The sequence below is a fragment of the Nilaparvata lugens genome, chromosome 5, assembly GCF_014356525.2.
Source record: "Nilaparvata lugens isolate BPH chromosome 5, ASM1435652v1, whole genome shotgun sequence".
Classification (NCBI taxonomy): Eukaryota; Metazoa; Arthropoda; class Insecta; order Hemiptera; family Delphacidae; genus Nilaparvata; species Nilaparvata lugens.
Genome location: NC_052508.1, coordinates 6,207,349 through 6,226,201, shown reverse-complemented (window position 1 = coordinate 6,226,201; position 18,853 = coordinate 6,207,349). Strand labels below are relative to the sequence as shown.

Here is an 18,853-nt window from a genome sequence, read left to right as displayed (position 1 = left end):
AGAATGTGCCAATAGAATTTCAATAGGGCGTTCATGTTCCAAAAATTCACTGTGAACTTAAGCCGATAGTCCCAGTATTGTTTTTCGTATATATATATGCATATTCATTCATAGGCCAAGGTTGAAAAAAATAATTTCACACTTAATATCTTAAATACTAATATTGTTAATACAATATTAATATTGTTTTTCGTGAAGCTATGTGACGCTAGTTGTCTTTCATTACAGTAGTACCTCAACTTTTGCATTTTCCATCATTTTTCTTGCTCAATATTATTGTAGAACTCATCAGTTTAATATGATTTACCATGTCATTTTACCGCTACTGGTATTTATTTTTAACGCTAGAACGTAAGTTGAATTATGTTTTGTTAAACACATGAATAAAGGAATCTGAATCTGAATACTGTGCCATTCTTATCCTCTCACCCGGCCAAACCAGTAATGATAGAGAGTAGTCAGTCACAGTAATCGTCTTGAAATTTGGAACAAAAACAACCATGGGATATAATTATTCTCATGCTATCTTTTCTCTGTGATAGAATGTACATTGAATGTATAGAATCTACATCTAATTCTATACTCTCTGTATCTTCTAAAAACAATACCCTGAAATCATTTATAAATTTTAGTTGTCTGATTACTTCATTGTTATCTCTCAAGTTAATCAATTGATGAATGAATAATAATTAAGAAAATTCATAGAAGCCAGGAGTCTGATCGGATTAATGATTTAATTCTCAAATCCACAGAAGCCAGTAGTCTCAGTACACATGTAGCATTCTAATTTTCCCTACATCCTCTGTGTATCATTTGATTTGCACTCCATTCATTGTCCGATGTCCATTCACTATCATAATTCCAATCACGTATTTTTGTTGCCTTATCAGCCAAATTCATGCTGTGACACAAACACTCACACCAATATTGTCCATCACCTCTCCTTTCAATTTCAATGTGGTTCACTCCCACCAAAAATATTTCGATTTGCTATTATTCTAACCCTCTATGCTCCCACTGAATAGTTGTGGAAATTGAGAGTATAAATTCACTGCTTGACAATTGCAAATTATCAGTTAGTTTTGTGCTCCTCAGTTGACAACCGTTGCAACAAAAAACCACTACCAAAATGTTCGCCAAGATCTTTGTAAGTAGATTAGAATATATCACCACAGGTTTTACTTTGTAGGCTACTCCTTAAACATAGATGATGTTTGCACGATGTATTCTTTTGTTGATATGTATCAAACTTGTATTGTGTGTGAAATAAATAAATAAAATGAAAAATATAAAGCTTTATTTGGCACAAAAACGCAAACAATACAGAAGTAATTCGAAATGAGAATAGGAAAAATATTTTACACTGAGGAAAATATAGATCTGAAGTAGAAAACTAACACTCAGTTCAGTAAGTTGATAATTCTCAATTCAAAGCAATATTACAAAATCATTATCATTCAGAATGCAGAATTCCATATCTTTTGAACTCATCGCCTCTGGAATTGCGAAATTCACAAAGAAAAGGTAAAGTTGAAACAAAATTGAAATCATTTTTCATTACAATAATTGATGATTGAGACATACTGTTGGATTTTACAGTAAAAGTGCAGGCTCACAATAGTTTAGTCAGACTAATAGATTGAGTCAGATTTGATAGGTATATAGAATAAGGTTTTATATTATTATAAATTATTATTATTTATGAATTCTCTAATTTACTTTGTTGAAAGTATTCATTCAGTATATTACATTCAGTATAAAACATTCTTCATTGAAACGTTTTACCTTGAAAAGCTGAGAGTATCTCAGAATAATATAATTCGTATAATGTGCAACAGTACTAGAAGAGAAAGTTATTTTCCATTATTTTCCTTCATAAGAGCATTACCTCTACAACATCTTTTTGTATATAAAATCTTAAAGCTATTCTATGTCAGAGCTGGCAATACTGGTACAGAGAATTTATATTACAATACAAGAAGAATCACACAAAGAATGTTTCGTTTACCAAAAGTCAATAAATCAATTTTCAAGCAATCATTCCAATATGTAGCTCCAAAATATTTCAATCAATTACCATACGAAATCAAATCATCTAAAAATATTGTCTTTTTTAAAACTTTTAAGAGCTTGGCTAATGTCGAATACGAATACTGGTTAGAGTGGTCAACTTAGTTCCTACTTTTTTAAATTGTAATTTGTTATGTTTTTTGTGAAAGGAATCAATAAATTTCATTCCATTTCATTTCATAATAATTATATTTATATTTGTTTATGTAGGTTATTGCAACCTTTTTCCTTCTGGGAATTGTATTTTTCTAATATCCCTCAAATAGCTAAAAGCTAGTGGGATTAAAATATACTTGAATTGTATTTTATTGAGATGTGTACTGAAATGAAAAAAAAATTAAAAATTGAAATTTGATATGAAAAATTCAGTTCTATTGTAATGGAGAATTGGAGTAGTTCTTATAAACAACGAGTGGTTATGTGGATTAATAATTAATTTACATGAAACATGGATTTTTATTGACTTAAATACACAATCTTCTCAAACTTTGATGCCTCAAGTAGCTTGTACTGTGCATGTATTGTGAAATTGGAATGTATCAACCTATCATCAGATGAACCTATCTTTATTTCCAAGCAGAAAATTGAAAAATTAATCACAATAATAGTATAATCAATTATAATAACATATTTCTGAAAATGTATGCTGAAAATAATTAACTCTCTGTGTTGTTGTGAAGGGAATCAAGGCTTTTTCTCGTCTTTTCCTTATTGATCACCCTCTCTGTCTTCTCCCTCCAACTCTCTCACTCACCAACCTCCCCTCACCTCTCAAAACTCTCCCCCACTTGATCATCAACCCCTATTTCACACCCTTTTGAAAAGGCAGCCTGTTGTTGACAGCATATAAACACTACCTGTGTTGTATATAATTCTTATATAGGTATTTAGTGACGTGTGATATAAATGGCACAGCATCATCATTGTATTACATGCAATGCACCGTTGTGACGTCATCGCTCACCTTTGTTTGAAATATCGTCACTATGTCGGGGTACTGTGTTATGTGAGAACAAGCAGCATGAAGCCACAAAGGATGAGGAAATTACTGGAAAACTCGATAAACTCGATTTAAATTAGAGCACATATTTTGGTTTCTATAGTCAGGTCCACGTTATAATGGCAGTGTTTGATTAGCAATGGTATTTCTATCCTTGTCTATCATTCAACAATGGCGTTATCTCTTTCTCGCTTTGCTCAGTTGCCAGATCGTCTTGTAAAATTGTATTTAACAATGTAAAATTGATAATCAATTAACAAAATATTCAATCTTTATTATAGAAATTCATTATGAAATCATTGAAAAATATAATTTCTTGCTTAGTAAAATATAATTGATTTTTTAAAGCGGAATGAACAGTTAATATAACATCAATAAACGTGTATCAGCTACCGTCTAAACAAGGCATTGACAAGACAGAGGATCGGCAACGTTGTTCTCCTATCTTTCTCCATTGCCATTACAACATGGACTTTACTATAGCACACCAGAGTATGTGCTAATATAAATGTAGGTACTGATCTCCAGTGTTATTTAAATTGTGATTTATCTTGTCCTTCAGCTCTATAGTCATGGTCCCAGTTTCTAGAACACTTATTAAGCTATATTACCATATCTGAATTTGATTGATTGATTGATCGAGTACTTTATTTATGTAGATCACAATATATACTGGCTCATACACTTATACAATAGCTTACAATACAGCAAAGTTTTCGATAACATTTATATCAGCAAATTTACATTACAATACAGTAAATTTACATAACATGAACTAAGAAAATAATTATTGAACTGTACAATGATATGAAAAAAAAATCAATTTGGAATAACTATACAAGATAATATTGTAATGCATCTACATAAATTGACGGAGCTTTGGACATAATATCAATGTCCATTCTTTGAGAAGAATATTAAAAATATCTTCCCCAGTATTTCTCTACCGAGAATTTGGGAGAGGAATAGCACAAGCATACACTATTTTTTCTCCCTATTATTTTGATGATGTACTAATTGTATCAATCAATGAAGTATAAGTTTTTGTATAGTCCGAGCAAATTTACCTCAAACTTGGGATGGACATGCGCAGCAGAGATAGCAAACAGCGGGACTGAAACAGAGGCGCGATGTTGCCGTTTTGAAGCGGCCAGCGATCTCCAACTTCTAGTGACTGTTCATGTGCTCATGCTACACATGCGAAGTTTCCTGTCTGAAAGCGGTCAGACGACTGATAAATTGGCAACTGCGCTTCCACCTAACACTCTATTAATCACTGTAATTGGCTGATCTCCCTCCATTTCTCTGCGCTGTATATTCCTCCAAGTCTGAAGTAAATTTGCATGGACTATAATTGATAAACCATAGAGAGAAGATAGCATGAGACACTTATGATATTTTTTCTCTAGGCTATAATCCACTCGACTATGACCACTCCTCTGCCTTCACTTGAAAATCGATGTAGATTCTTGCAAACTATTTATTATAATTATAAATTTGATTTTTTTTATAACTTATTTTAATTTTCTCCAGGTGACCCTCGCTCTCCTGGCGGTCAGCTGCTCAGCTGGAGTCGCTCCAGTCGCTCCAGTGGTTGCTCCAGCAGCTGCCTATGTAAACACTGTTCCCTACAACGTGCCACCCTATGCAAGCAGTGTCAACATCGTCAACCGAGGACTGGCTTCGCCTTATGTGGCTGCGCCTTATGTTGCAGCACCCTATGTTGCAGCGCCTCATGTTGCAGCAGCTCCTTATGTTGCAGCACCTCATGTGGCAGCACCCTATGTTGCCGCTGCGTCATACCCCTACGCTTCGTACCCTTATGCTGCCCCCTATGTTGCCGCACCTCTTTTGAAGTAGAGCATAATATTATCCTTGGACTGGAACTCAGGAATACCAATATCATGGAAAGCAATTTCTGATTGACAAAAATGAAAATGGAATAATCACGGACTGATTACTAGGAATTTCAATTCAATAAGGCTGCAAATCACTCATATTGATTCGGGAATATAGGACATTTCAACTTGAAAATCGGAACTAGTAATTAAAATATTTCAAAGTTTTTAATAATAAAGGGCACAACAAGTTTTCATATTGTTTTTATCAATTTTTACAATAGTAGCCCATTCAAGTAAAGTGTTTTGAGGATATTCAGCTACAATAAACATAATTATTATTCAACGAAAATCCAAACTGAATGCTGTAATTCACCCCGAAGACTTCTGCTACTGCAAATATTGACAACAGGATGAACAGCTAGTATCTGGAGATTGTCAGTTTGATGTAAGGTTAAGCATTCCTGACTAGCAATTGGGAGGTACCGGGTTCGATTCCCGGGCTGGCAAATAATTTTTGGATAGTAGGTCTCATCGAATTTCCATCTAGCTGTTAACTCTGTTGTCAATGTCTGCAGTAGCAGAAGTCTTCGGGGTGATTTACAGCATTTATTTAGGATTCTCATTAAATTTTATTGCCAAAACAAAATTGAAATTTATTGCAAGAACAAAATAATAGTTATATATTAATTAGCATTTAAATAAATGCATTCTCTATTTAATTCCATCTATAATAAACATGTCTGACTGTTAGCAGTATCATAGCACCTTGTTGAGAATTGTATCATGGATTCAAAAAACTAAATTTTTTGGCAAATTGATGGAATATTGAACTGTTTTTATTCAATTGATCAGAACTTGGTGAACCATAGAATGATTTTGAACAGAACCAAAAAGAAAACTGTCCTCTCACCGTTAAACCCAATGCACTTAGAATATACCTGTCCTGTATTCTAGGTACCTTGGTTAAACCTAACATCTGTGATTAAATATTATTATAATATATGTCTGAAATAAATAAAATATTATGATCTATGGAGCAATACATCTCTCTTGTTATTTGAAAGTTTCCTGACCTCTCTCTCATGTTTTTCTAAAGGTGCGTACAGATTTACGCGCCGCGAACATGAGCAATTCTCTTTTAATCAGCTGATCGCAAGCTTTTTATATCTGTATCTTACCGTTTCTGTAAAAATACAGATACAGTCAGCTGATTAAAAGTGAATTGCTCATGTTCGCGGCGCGTATATATGTACCTTTAAATAGGTGAACTATAATTTTGTAGTATACTGATCTCGAACTGAATCGATGAAGACCCTGACTGCTATAGTAGATCAATAGCAGAATAGCATTCTACCCTCTCACATTACATACATTACTTACTCATTACCCATTCATTACACTAGTAGTTCTGTAAACAGTAGACCTTGCGCAGTAATAAACCACAGCGCCCTCTTATACTGTCCATCAGAGTAAATCCTGTATGTATGTCGTATAGGCGAGATATACTAAATTCTATCCCCTCACATTTCATACATTACTCACTCATTACCCATTCATTACACTAGTAGTTCTGTGAACAGTAGACCTCGCACAGTAATAAACCACAGCGTCCTCTTATACTGTCCATCAGAGCTAGTAGTTCTGTGAACAGTAGACCTCACGCAGTAATAAGCCACAGCGTCCTCTTATACTGTCCATCAGATTAAATCCTGTATGTAGTCTATGTCGTATCGGTGTGAAAACGGCCAATGGCTGTTGGGGTTGGTGTATCAAAAATGCTAACATCAAAAGCTAATCTCCTCCAAGACATACTGGCAACAGGTCAGGCCGAGTTCAAAGCAGAGGAAGGTCAAGAGACAATACTATGTTATTTTAGTTATTAATTGCATGCGTTATTGCATGCAATCAATAGTTCATTTAATAATGCATAAAAATTGCATTCACTGAGGTTTGCAATTGATAGACCATACAGCAGCTGATTTTTTACCAAGCTACATTGAGATATCAGTTGCATGCGCTATTGCATGCAATTAATAATCCAGTCAACAGCAGATTTATGATGTATAATAATTCTATAGTCTGATTTTTACGGTAATATCGGCGTTAGAAGGAGACTCCTTTTCCTTTTGTATTATCCTTGAAATGCAAAATTTCAAAAAACCCTATATCTACGTAGACCGAAATTCAAAAAGGAACATACATGTCATGCATGTCATACATTTCATTAAATTTATAAGCGTGCAGATAAGAAACAAAATCTGGGAAGCACAATAGGAACACTCACACTGAACGCGTGCACTTCTGGTTGCGTTCAGTGTAAGCAGCTGCATGCAAGTCACAACGTGTTTCAATGGCACATCCCTAATTTTGTTTTTCGGTTCATACATGATCTGAACTGCACTTACACATACACGCATTCAATGTGATCATAGAGCATGATAACATCATAGAAAATTTCTCACATGGGGAATAAAAAGTGAAAAATAAAAATTTATGTCGATAAGGATACTTTATTTTTTGGTGATCACACCCTAAAATTTATTTCTTACATGGAGAATGAAAGTGAAAAATACAAATTCATGTTGATAAGGGTACTTTATTCTTTGGTGATCACACCCTAACATACAATAATATTTCTCACATGAAAAACAAAAGTAAGAGATAAAAATTTATTGACCGAGAGAAGTGAGGTCTAAGATTCAAGTAGACGGTTTGGCATTTCTCTTAATGTTTAAATGTTTATATGTTACGCATTTACGGCGAAACGCGGTAATAGATTTTCATGAAATTTGACAGGTATGTTCCTTTTTTAATTGCGCGTCGACGTATATACAAGGTTTTTGGATATTTTGCATTTTAATATAAAAGGAAAAAGGAGCCTCCTTCATACGCCAATATTAGAGTAAAAATCAGACTATAGAATATTATTCATCATAAATCAGCTGACAAGTAATCACACAGATGTGTGGAGAAGCCAGTCTATTGCTGTATTTCCATAAGGTCTTTAGTTTCAATCAGGTACTTGTGGATGAGAATACTGCGTGAGGTCTACTGTTCACAGAACTACTAGTGTTGATAAGGGTACTTGTGAATACAAGAAAGTGAACATTTGGAAAGGAGTGTTTACAGTATACTGTCATAGAGAATAGAAGGAAAAATATCATAGTAATCTTCTCACATTGATATAGTAAAGTTGACCCAAGACTTGTTGACCCAACTATCTGTTAAGGACTGTTTACACTGGATGTGAGTCACGTTTTGTAGGGTATGTCAGCAGCAAGGAGTGTAGCCTACTGTTGCAAACCAAATAGGGATAATCCAGATTGTTCTGTATCAGCTTAATGTCAGACGGTCGGTCATTCACTGGTTGAAGCAAAAGCTTCAACCTGATTGGCTGAATGTGATGTGTTTTATAGTGAGGTCCACGTTATAATGACAGTGTTTGATTAGCAATGGTATTGCTATCCTTGTCTATCATTCAACAAAGCGGATAGCGCTATCTCTTTCTCGCTTTGCTCTGTTGCCAGATCGTCTTTCAACAATGTAGGATTAATAATCAATTGACGATATATTCAATCTTGAATATGAAAGTTCATTATGAAATTATTAAAAAATATAATTTCCTGCTCAATTAAATATAATTGTTCTACGAATTGCACCACACACAGCACTGAATTTTGTCAATTTCTCACTAACATCATCTCCTCTGTCAAATGAGATACGGCATCCCAAGTAATTGAAGCATTCAACTTGTTCCAAAATTTGGTTCTCAAGCACTATCTTGGATCTAACTGGCCACTTTCCTTTAAACGCAATGACCTTGGATTTTTGTGGTGCAATTATCATGCAAAAGTCCATACCAATCCTATTTAACATGAAAAGTGCATATTGAATAAAAGACAAGCCACTCAGATGAAGTTCTACAGACTAATGGCTGTACCAATAATAGCTTATTGAAGCGAAGCCTGGGTGTCAATGAAAAAAACTGAGTCACGTATCCAAGCAACTGAAATGAGGTTCCTTCGAGCAGTCAAAGGTTACACTAGGTTGGATTACATAAGAAACGAAGTGATAAGAACCGAACTGAATGTAGAGTCTTTATTGCAAATATTGAAGAAAAGTAGAGAAGACTGATCCAGCCATCTACTGCGTATGCCAGCAAATAGACTTCCAATTCAAGCTTGGCACTACAAACCCGATGGGAGAAGAGGCGTCGGACGACCGATGAAGAAATGGATGCCGGAACAGGCCAACAGAGCCTAATCCTTGAATGACGATTATGATGATGATGATTAAATATAATTCATTTTTTTAAACGAGAATGAATAGTTAATATTCACTCCAATAAACTTGTTTCAGCTTCCGTCTATAGAAGGCATTTACAAGACAGAGGATCGGCAACGTTTTTCTCCTATCTTTCTCCACTGCCATTATAGCGTGCACCTCAATATAGTAACATTACCTTTACCTCATATATCATTTTTCTTCGTTGGAGAATATACTCCTTTTCTATACTATTCTTTTTAGAAAGATACAGCCGGTTTCGGCTACTTATGTCATTATCAAATATGAGTCTATGAAAAAACTATTAAGCGGTCCTAGAAAATGAATGAAGAAGTATGATCCGATTATCTGCCTTGCCACTGCCTTCTACCAGTATGTCTGATGTTACATTAACTGTTCATAAATAGAAAGGGGAATAAAAATCTCAGTACCCTTTTTGAACTATTTAATCACAACATGTTCCAACATTGATGCCATTTTCAAGTGATATGACCTTATATTTAATATTACAAGTAGCCCTATACAGAAAAGAGATAAATGAACTGTTCATTCTTGTTTGAATTTTCTTCCTATGAATTATATTTCTTCCGTCAAATATTCTCTCCAATCGTTAAACAATAATTGAGATTGGATATAATTGAGTTAATAAATTACATGTCTATCTTGTCAATAAACGAAATTGTCTGAAAAACTATCTAGTAACGTTGTGGAGCTAGGGAAGGATAGTGGTATCAGTTTTTTCGAATGATAGACAAGGGTAGCAACACCAATGTCAATCAAATACTGCCATTATAATGATCTCTCACTGTAGGTCGTAAGGTGGGTAGGCTACTGCATCATTATCAAATAAAAAAATTGTTGAAGTTCAAGAGAAAAATTCTACAAATAATGATCAACAAAAGTCAAGTTAGAGTCAAGTCTTAATAAAGCTACCTAAAAAAGGCCCGATTGTACAAAAGCCGGTCAAATTTAAACCGTGATTAATTTCACGAGAACCAATCAGAGAAGGCGTTTTTGAAAAGTCGGCACCCAGTTTTGTTGGCTGGGAAGCTTGAAATGCATTCGCACACTCTGATTGGTTGAGCTTTTTGTCTATGATTGGCTGATATTCCCAGTCGAATACAAAATGGCAGGTAAGACATTAGTCGTAATGATGGATATTTTTTGTACTGAAATTTTGAAAATACCCGGGAGCCTTGTGAAATGTGGATTTCAGGTGAATAAACTGAAACCCAGGTTAGCAGGTTGAATACAATGAAGCGAATAACGGAAATTAATATTCCATTCATCAGTTATAGTCAAGTTACATCTCATCAAATTGAATTTGAAAGGACGTAGGTGTTGTGGTTATCCAGAAGAAACTAACCAGCTTGAATGAAAATAGCCTACTACTCTAAAAAAATCATCTAAGACTGGTGAAAATTTGCCAACTGCAATCTAACTATTACCGAAAAGAATTAATCGAAATAAATCTATAATTTTGTAACACAGATTTCTATTAGAATCTTTTGAAGGATCAAGATACTTGGATAAATATTGATCCTCATTTCCTCAATTCTATTACTATTCTTATTTTGAATTACTTTTCCACCTCGATTTAGTGCTTAATATCGGGGCACCGAGCTTCGCTCGTTATTTATTCACCGACTTTTGATAAACCGAATACAATTCTTTGTAATGATTGGGGAAGGACTAACAGGCACAGCCCAAAACTGTTTCTTCTCGAATTTTGATTCATACACTCTAAATAGTCCAGAAAGTAGGTTATGCTCCATACACTTGAATTCAGGTTAAATTTTCTGTTCAAACATTTGAAAACAAAAAAGTTATAATTTAGATTATTCACAAACCAAATTGAATAACAAAATAACACTCACTAATCACTTAAAATTGTCAAATAATGATCAACTTTGAAAATTATTATACACTCTAGTTTGGGAGGATTATCATGTCATGTCAACAAATCAGATTATGTTGATCAAGTCGATAATTGTCTAGCTCGATAACATTTCTCGCTGATTGATTGATTATGATTACACAGCTGGAAAAAATTCTGTCTCTCTCCCACACAGGCACACGCATCTTCTGTTATCGAGAGACGACGAAATGATCATCTGTTTTACCAAGGATAAATTATCCTATCCATGTCCTTCAGCGAGTTTTCACAGGGATGAGACCTAGTGCAATCGAATTTTTATATCATAAACCTACTATATTCCAAATTTCGTGAGAATCGTTCGAGATCCGTTAAACATAAATAACCATATAACCAGATAACCAGATAACTAAATAACCAGATATAAAAATATAAGAATATAAACAGATATACAGAGATTGCTCGCCTAATATAATGGGATATTGCTACTGATTTTGAATATTACTGCTTAAACATTTCAAAGAATTTCTATAGTGGAGACAATTAACTGTAGATTGAAAGCAATCCACGAGTTACATGAAGAATATAATGCTTCTTCAAAGTCAAACAGTTAAATTACCTCTGTTCAAATTCACTGAGTGTAGAAAACGTATTTAAAAATAGTGGTCATCAGCTGATTGGTTCTTGAAACAATCGAAATGCTTTCACTTCCATAATAAACAAGTTTGAAGTCTTCAACTTTTTTTACAAACATTCAGAATTATTGATAATTCACTTGCTGAATTTGAGGTGACAAGAATTAAAAGACGATCTGGCAACAGAGCAAAGCGAGAAAGAGATAGCGATATCCGCATTGTTGAATGATAGACACGGATAGCAATACCATTGCTAATCAAACACTGCCATTATAACGTGGACTTCACTATAGAACTATCTATCGGAAATTGGGAAATAATTTTCAAATACAATCAATTGTCATTCGTTACACACTTCATACCTAAACGGTGAATTTGTATTTGGCGCGTAGTTCTAGTCTAAAATGGGGCTTACGCGTTTGGCATTGCAATTTGTATGTTGTTGACACACACAGTCAATCTGCCAATGCTGTACTGAACGACATTTCTAATTGTGACTACTGAGAACATCGTTGCATAATAAATTGGATCATCGCTTGACCATGTCATGTCATGTCTCGTCCTTTTTCTTTTCATTCGTCTCTCTCTCACTCTCTCTCTCTCTCTCGCTCACTCTCTCTCTTTCCTTTTCTACTTCTTTCCTACTCTTTTCTCACCTATTCTCTATCTCTCCTATTCTTTGATATGCTCCTTCTTCTTTACTCCTTTTTCTTATCTCGTCTCATCCTCTCTTACCGTCTGTTTTTCAAATTTTCTCATAATTCTTGTCAAACATTAACTGTAATTTATCTGCACTTCACGTTATTCTCTACTGCTGCTTATTCTCATTCATGTTATTCATTCTCTCACCTTCTTTCCCTTTTCATCTTCTCGCCATCTCCCTCATTTTTCCCTCTACCTTCAAAATCTCTCCATTTGCTGATTTGTTTTAATTCCTGTTCCTTCTTGATAAAATTACACCACTCTAGATTTGATCTAATTTCCCATCTCCATCTCCTGCTTTTCCTCCAATATCATTTCCAATTTTCAATTCTTCATGAATTGAAAATTCTCCACGACATGTTTCGGCTACTAATAACAGTTATTTTTATTTCTCAGGGTAGTCAGATTTATAGTTTTATTTATATTAAAAAGTAGCCCTGAAGAAAAAAGATAAATATCTTGTTGTTTATTCAATATCCCTTCCTCTACTGTCTTTCTCTTCTTCTTATTCCTCTTTCCCTTCTCAATAATTCAATAATTCCATGTATTTCTTTCTCTTTTTTTTCTTATGTATTTATTATTCCAATATTTTCTCCTTGTATTTCTATTTCTTGTTTTGAACTTTCTTTCCTCTACTGTCTTACTCTTTTTTCTTCTTCTTTTTCTTTTTCTTCATCACCTCCTTTCCTTGCCTCTTCTTTCCCTCCTTCTGTAACAGCTGTTTCCTCCTTTAGTGGCGGTAAATATGTGTTGCAAAGTCCGTCTCCAACCATTATGGCTACTAATGAATGATCCTAAAGCAGTAAGTTTCCCTTGAAACTGTCATAATCTATTGAATGGGAAGCATTAGTCATCCATTGAACGAATCCAACAAAAGACCATCGGTTGGATTAATTCACTCAAAACTTTCAGCAAACTTCAAATGTAAAACATTGTGGTCATTCATTGAAGTGATGCTGACACTGATTGAGTGAATTTTACCATAGTGAGGTCCACGTTATAATGGCAGTAGAGAGAGATAGGAGAAAAACGTTGCCGATCCTTTGTCTTCTCAATGCATTCTACAGACGGTAGCTGATACAGGTTTATTGATGTAATATAAACTGTTCAATCTCGTTTAAAATAATCAATAATCCTATACCTTTGAACAAGCAACTTCTGTTTATATGTTTAGATGTTTGAAGATTTAGATGTTTAGATGCTTATATGTTTGTATTTCACCGAATCTCAGAAACGTCTCCAATCATTCTCTTGAAATTTAGAACATAGTAGGTTTATAATATAAAGATTCGATTGCACTAGGTCTCATCCCTGGAAAAACTCTCTGAAGGATATTAAAAGGATAATTATTATCCATCCTTGGAAAAACAGATGATAATAATTCTTATTTCGTCGTCTGATGATGATGGAAGTGAGTGAGCGAGTTCATTTGTGTGGGACTGAGTCAAAATTATGACTCAGCTGTTGAACTTTTGTAATCATTCAATCAGGTACTTAGTGCCGGTTGCAAAAAAAGCCGGGTTATTTTCAATCCTAATTGATCCCACTAGATACATCTTTTTGAAATTTCTCTCATTTGGTTAACGTGAAGTTAATAAGGATTAAAATTTAACCGGATTTTGTGAAACTTGGCCTTTGTGAGGGAAATTTTTGCATTCCTCTGGGAATTAATCTCAATTTACTGCGATTATATGGAACATTTCTGTATGAATGTTAATATAATTTCTTCTTTCGTAATAATTTTTTTATGCTTTTGTACTCCAGAGCGAAGCTCAGTCCCCGATATAATTTTATTAAGCAAGAAATTATATTTTTCAATAATTTCATAAGATGAAATATTTTGTTAATTGATTATTAGTTCTACATTGTTAACCCTTATACTACCAACGTTTTTCACATACAAGAAATACCAAGTGGGGTAACTGGGTTACCCCAACAATATTTATGTTTTATATGATTATTCTATATTCTTTCCCATTAATTCATCTAAAGAATGCATTACAAAAGCTATTGATATAATTAACAATAAATTTGTTTTGTTGAAAAGTGAATGGTTTCAATCAAAAACTGACAGGACCAAAAATTGAGCATTCTATCATATAGATGTAGGGGGAATTTCGTCGAATAATTAAATTATGGCTATAGAGAAGCAATTTTTTTCATTTTTAGATTTCAAGTGATCATTATGAATCAGGTTTGGCCAGAAAAAATGATAATTGAACATTAAATTTATATCTTATGTTTTCCGATAATGGATGAAATATACCAAAAAATTGCATGGCATCTAATACCAAGCGGGGTAATGGAGTTACCCCAAGGATAAATCTGCTAATAATTGAAAAAATAAGAGGAATGGAATGATTTTATGAGAAAAAACAACTAAAGTGATATGTTTTTAACAAGTACTCAACGTTTCAATGAAATACGTTAAACATTATCTACAAAAAAAAATGGACAAAATGTGGGTTGGGGTAGTCCAATTACCCCGCTTGGTAGTAGAAGGGTTAAAAAACGAGAAAGAGATAGCGCTATCCGCTTTGTTGAATGATAGACAAGGATAGCAATACCATTGCCAATCAAACACTGCCAATACAACGTGGACCTCACTATTAGTCTTCCACTGAAGTAATACTGACACTTATTGAGTGAATTGAACTGAAGACGCGTGTCCTCTGTCCATCAATCCGTTGGAATTTATTTGTTGCAGCAACAGTGTTGTCCTCTCCCATTGTTTACGTGATTGTAATATGTTATTTCAATTATCCAATCTACTTGCAATGTTAGTAGGGATCCACGTGTTTAGTAGGGGAAGATGTCCATCAGTATATAAGACAGTGGCTGCTTCAAATTTTATGTTCAGTTGACCACTGCTCAATCAACACAAACAATCAACTTGAAATGGCAGCCTGCAATATTGTTGTGAGTATTATATTCGAAATTATTCTTCAATTTTATTGTTGTGGAGTGAACAACTCAAAATATGTGAATATATCCCATTTTAGTGATAATAATGAGAAATATTTCTTCTATGTTTGGCTTTGAAGCATCTAAATTTTAAAATCTACGTTGTAAAGAAATTTTATCCACGCCAATTATTCAACAACAAACTATTTATCCATTTTCTTGTGAAACTGTTGTTAATTGGTGAATAAAATTTGAATTGAATTAAGGACTGACAATTTTGTGAAGTGAACAGCTACAAGACTTGAGGCTGGGCAAAGGCTAAAAATAAACTTCCTACTCGTGATATTTTTGAAACTTTTTCGATTTGAATATCGTTAAAGCTATCAAAATGAAAAAGTTTTCTCGGGAAAACATTTTTTTCTGATAATCACTTCATGAGGTATGAGCGCCTGAAGTTTCAATTTTTGGGACAGAACATTTCAAATTCGGTAAGATATAAATCCATGAGATTTAGAGGATGGATTCTTCATTGTATTGTTATTCTAGTAAAACAAATATTTTCTGAAAATATAAATTTTTGAAAAAGTTATTCAATTCACAAAAAATAACTCAACTAGAAGTTATTTTTAGTAAATTGAATAACTATCTTGAAAATTGATATTTCCAGAAAATTTTTATTTTATTCTGTCCCAAAATTTCAAACTTCATGCGCTTATATCTCAAAAAGTAATGATCGAAGAAAAATTTTTTCCTGAGAAAACTTTCTCATTTTCATAGCTTGATGATATACAAATCGAAAAACTCGAAAATCGTATATCACGAGTAGGAAGTTTATTTTCAGCCTTTGCACAGCCTATTCACCTATTTTCAACCTATTCCGGACTATGTGTAACCTTATCTAAATTTGGGAGAGGAATAGCAGCCTATTAACAGCCTATTATCCTATTTTTAACCCATTTCGGACAATGTACAACCTTATCTAAATTTGGGAGAGGAACAGCACAAGGATACCTTATTCCTCTCCCTATCATTTTTGATTATGTACTTGTATGAATCAATAAAGAATAAAGAATTCACTTTGAGGTTAGAAAGGTGTGAATCTTTCTCGAAATGTGAAGGGTCTCTGTTAATTTGAAGGAAATTGTCTCAAATTTATTTGTATGGTGTATGCTATTTCTTGAGCTGTTGGTGACATTATGTGAGAGGTTTGTTTTTTGTCCCTGGATCAAAATTTCTGGATTTTGGTCATGGATACCTTTATTAGGTATTATATAAAAACATCATTCATTGTACCATGTATTTTGTTTTGCTGTTTTGTGCAATAAACGATTCAATTTGAATGCACATAATAAAGGCAATATTGTTTAATTCAATATTCATTTCTACCGTGTAGCTGTGTTAAGGATTGAAATTATCATCTTTACAGAAAACATCGCGTGTAATATATTAAATTACATTTATTATTGATGAAGCAAATTCATAAACCTCAGTTCAACCTCGAAACTATAAACCTGGTTATTAGTTTTGTAATTTTATACGTAGTGACGAAAGACACCGGCACTAATTCAATTCATAAAGCTTGTATGATATTAAGCACGCTCCTGTCAATTAATCAAGTTGCATTCATGTGACCAATTGAAATTGAGAATTATCTCTCGAAAAAAATGAAATGATGAAAAAACTCCCACGCGTATGTACTAGAAAAACATTAGACATTAGTTATGATCATAAATATTATAATATTACAGAGTGTATTTTCATGAGTTGTCTAATAGCTAAGAGTTGTCTGTCATTTTGAATGTCATAGATTGTTTGTGATTCTATATCAGAGTAATTTTGATGATCATCACCAGATTGCATCTGTTGAGTTTTAATTCCAATTAAATGCCAAGAGAGCCAATCAGAGAATCCTTCTCTGATTGGTTCTCGTAGAATCTAATCATGATTAAAATTTAACAGATTTTTGTGCAACTGGGCTCATCAATTTGAAGTGAGTGTCAGAATTCCGCTATTATTATTGTTAATGTCTAATTAATTCTGATTATTTTTATTTTCTCTTATTTAATTCTTACTTTCCAAATGATTTTCCAATCTTAAGGTGCGTACAGATATAGCCTACGCGCCGCGAACATGAGCAATTCACTTTTAATCAGCTGATGCCAAGTTTTTTATATCTGTATCTTACCGTTTCTGTAAAAATACAGATATAATCAGCTGATTAAAGTGAATTGCTCTTGTTCGCGGCGCGTATATCTGTACGCACCTTTAGTCTTACTTATGTCTTGAATACATATCAGTTAGTTTCATGATAGAAAAATAACTCTAAAATGATTGTTTTCCGTTACAGCTCGCCGTCCTGGCCACCCTAGCTCTCTGCCAGTCAGCGAGAGGCGGCGTAGTACCGTTTGCCGCCCCCGCAGCTATTGCCGCCCCCTATGTCGCCCCATTTGCCAGCTCCTACTCGGCACACACTGTTAACCACGCCATCGCTACCCCCGTAGCAGCTGCCGCCCCTCTGGTTGCGGCCCCTGCAGCTATTGCCGCCCCGGCTGCATACCCGTACGCCGCCCCCGCTGCATACCCGGCTGCGTATTCGGCTGCATACCCGTATGCCGCCCCTTACGCCGCGTACCCCTCGGCTGCTTACTCCGCATATCCTTCAGCTGCCTACTTGGCTGCTTTCAAGTAGAATAATTTATTCTCATACCTTCTGTTATCAAGCAAAACACTGGAATATTGTCTAAAATCAAGGGTTTATTTCGAAAAAATTGTCCATAGTGTCGAAACATTTTCGTTGTTTTTTTGGAATTAATTTGTGTTATTAGATGATATTCTAGTGTTCTCATTTATTATCATACGAGCGAAACACTGGAATATTATCTGAAATCAAGAATTTATTCCGAAAAAAGTTACGTATAGTGTCGAAATATGTTTGTAGTTTTTTCGAAATTAATTTGTGTTATTGGATGATATTCTTGAGTTATCATTTATCATCATACCATTGTTGTTCATTTGAAAGTTGTGAATTTTGAGAATGTTGTATGTGTTGTTGATTTTCTGTTGAAATAAAACTTGATTGAATAAATCCTGTGTTATTTATATTATAATTATTGACCGAGCGAAGTGAGGTCTAAGATTCAAGTCAACGGTTTGGCATTTCTCTTAATGTTTGAATCTTCATAGGTTTATATGTTGCGCATTTACGGCGAAACGCGGAAATAGATTTTCATGAAATTTGACAGGTATGTTCCTTTTTTAATTGCGCGTCGACGTATATACAAGGTTTTTGGAAATTTTGCATTTCAAGGATAAAAATATTATAAAATGGAAAAAGAACCTCCTTTATACGCCAATATCAAAGTAAAAGCAGACTATAGAATTATTCATCATAAATCAGCTGACGAGTGATTACACAGATATGTGGAGAAGCCAGTCTATTGCTGTATTTCCATAAGGTCTATAGTTTCAATCAGGTACTTGTGGATTAGAATACTGCGTGAGGTCTAGATGGCGGCTGAAATGGCGAAAATGTTGTCAAAAA

General features: G+C 34.1%; 2 protein-coding genes across 2 annotated transcripts; both read left to right on the top strand.

Annotated features, from left to right (window-relative positions):
* Positions 1 to 992: 992 nt before the first annotated feature.
* Positions 993 to 5,953, top strand: LOC111051434 (calphotin). The gene is made up of 2 exons (XM_039429825.1): positions 993 to 1,147; positions 4,604 to 5,953. Exons 1-2 carry the CDS (start codon positions 1,130 to 1,132, stop codon positions 4,928 to 4,930), a joined length of 345 nt encoding a protein of 114 aa, XP_039285759.1. The 5' UTR covers positions 993 to 1,129; the 3' UTR covers positions 4,931 to 5,953.
* A 9,266-nt stretch (positions 5,954 to 15,219) lies between these two features.
* Positions 15,220 to 18,397, top strand: LOC111051433 (cuticle protein 16.5). Its single transcript, XM_022337953.2, has 2 exons — positions 15,220 to 15,327; positions 17,660 to 18,397. Exons 1-2 carry the CDS (start codon positions 15,307 to 15,309, stop codon positions 17,999 to 18,001), a joined length of 363 nt encoding a protein of 120 aa, XP_022193645.2. The 5' UTR covers positions 15,220 to 15,306; the 3' UTR covers positions 18,002 to 18,397.
* The last annotated feature ends 456 nt before the right edge of the window (positions 18,398 to 18,853 follow it).

What these genes read in the sequence shown, in the direction of transcription:
- LOC111051433 (XM_022337953.2), top strand. Translation starts at nt 15,307, where the DNA reads ATGGCAGCCTGCAATATTGTT. An exon ending in TGGCAGCCTGCAATATTGTT is followed by an intron (nt 15,328 to 17,659) that starts GTGAGTATTATA and finishes TTTCCGTTACAG; the next exon opens with CTCGCCGTCCTGGCCACCCT.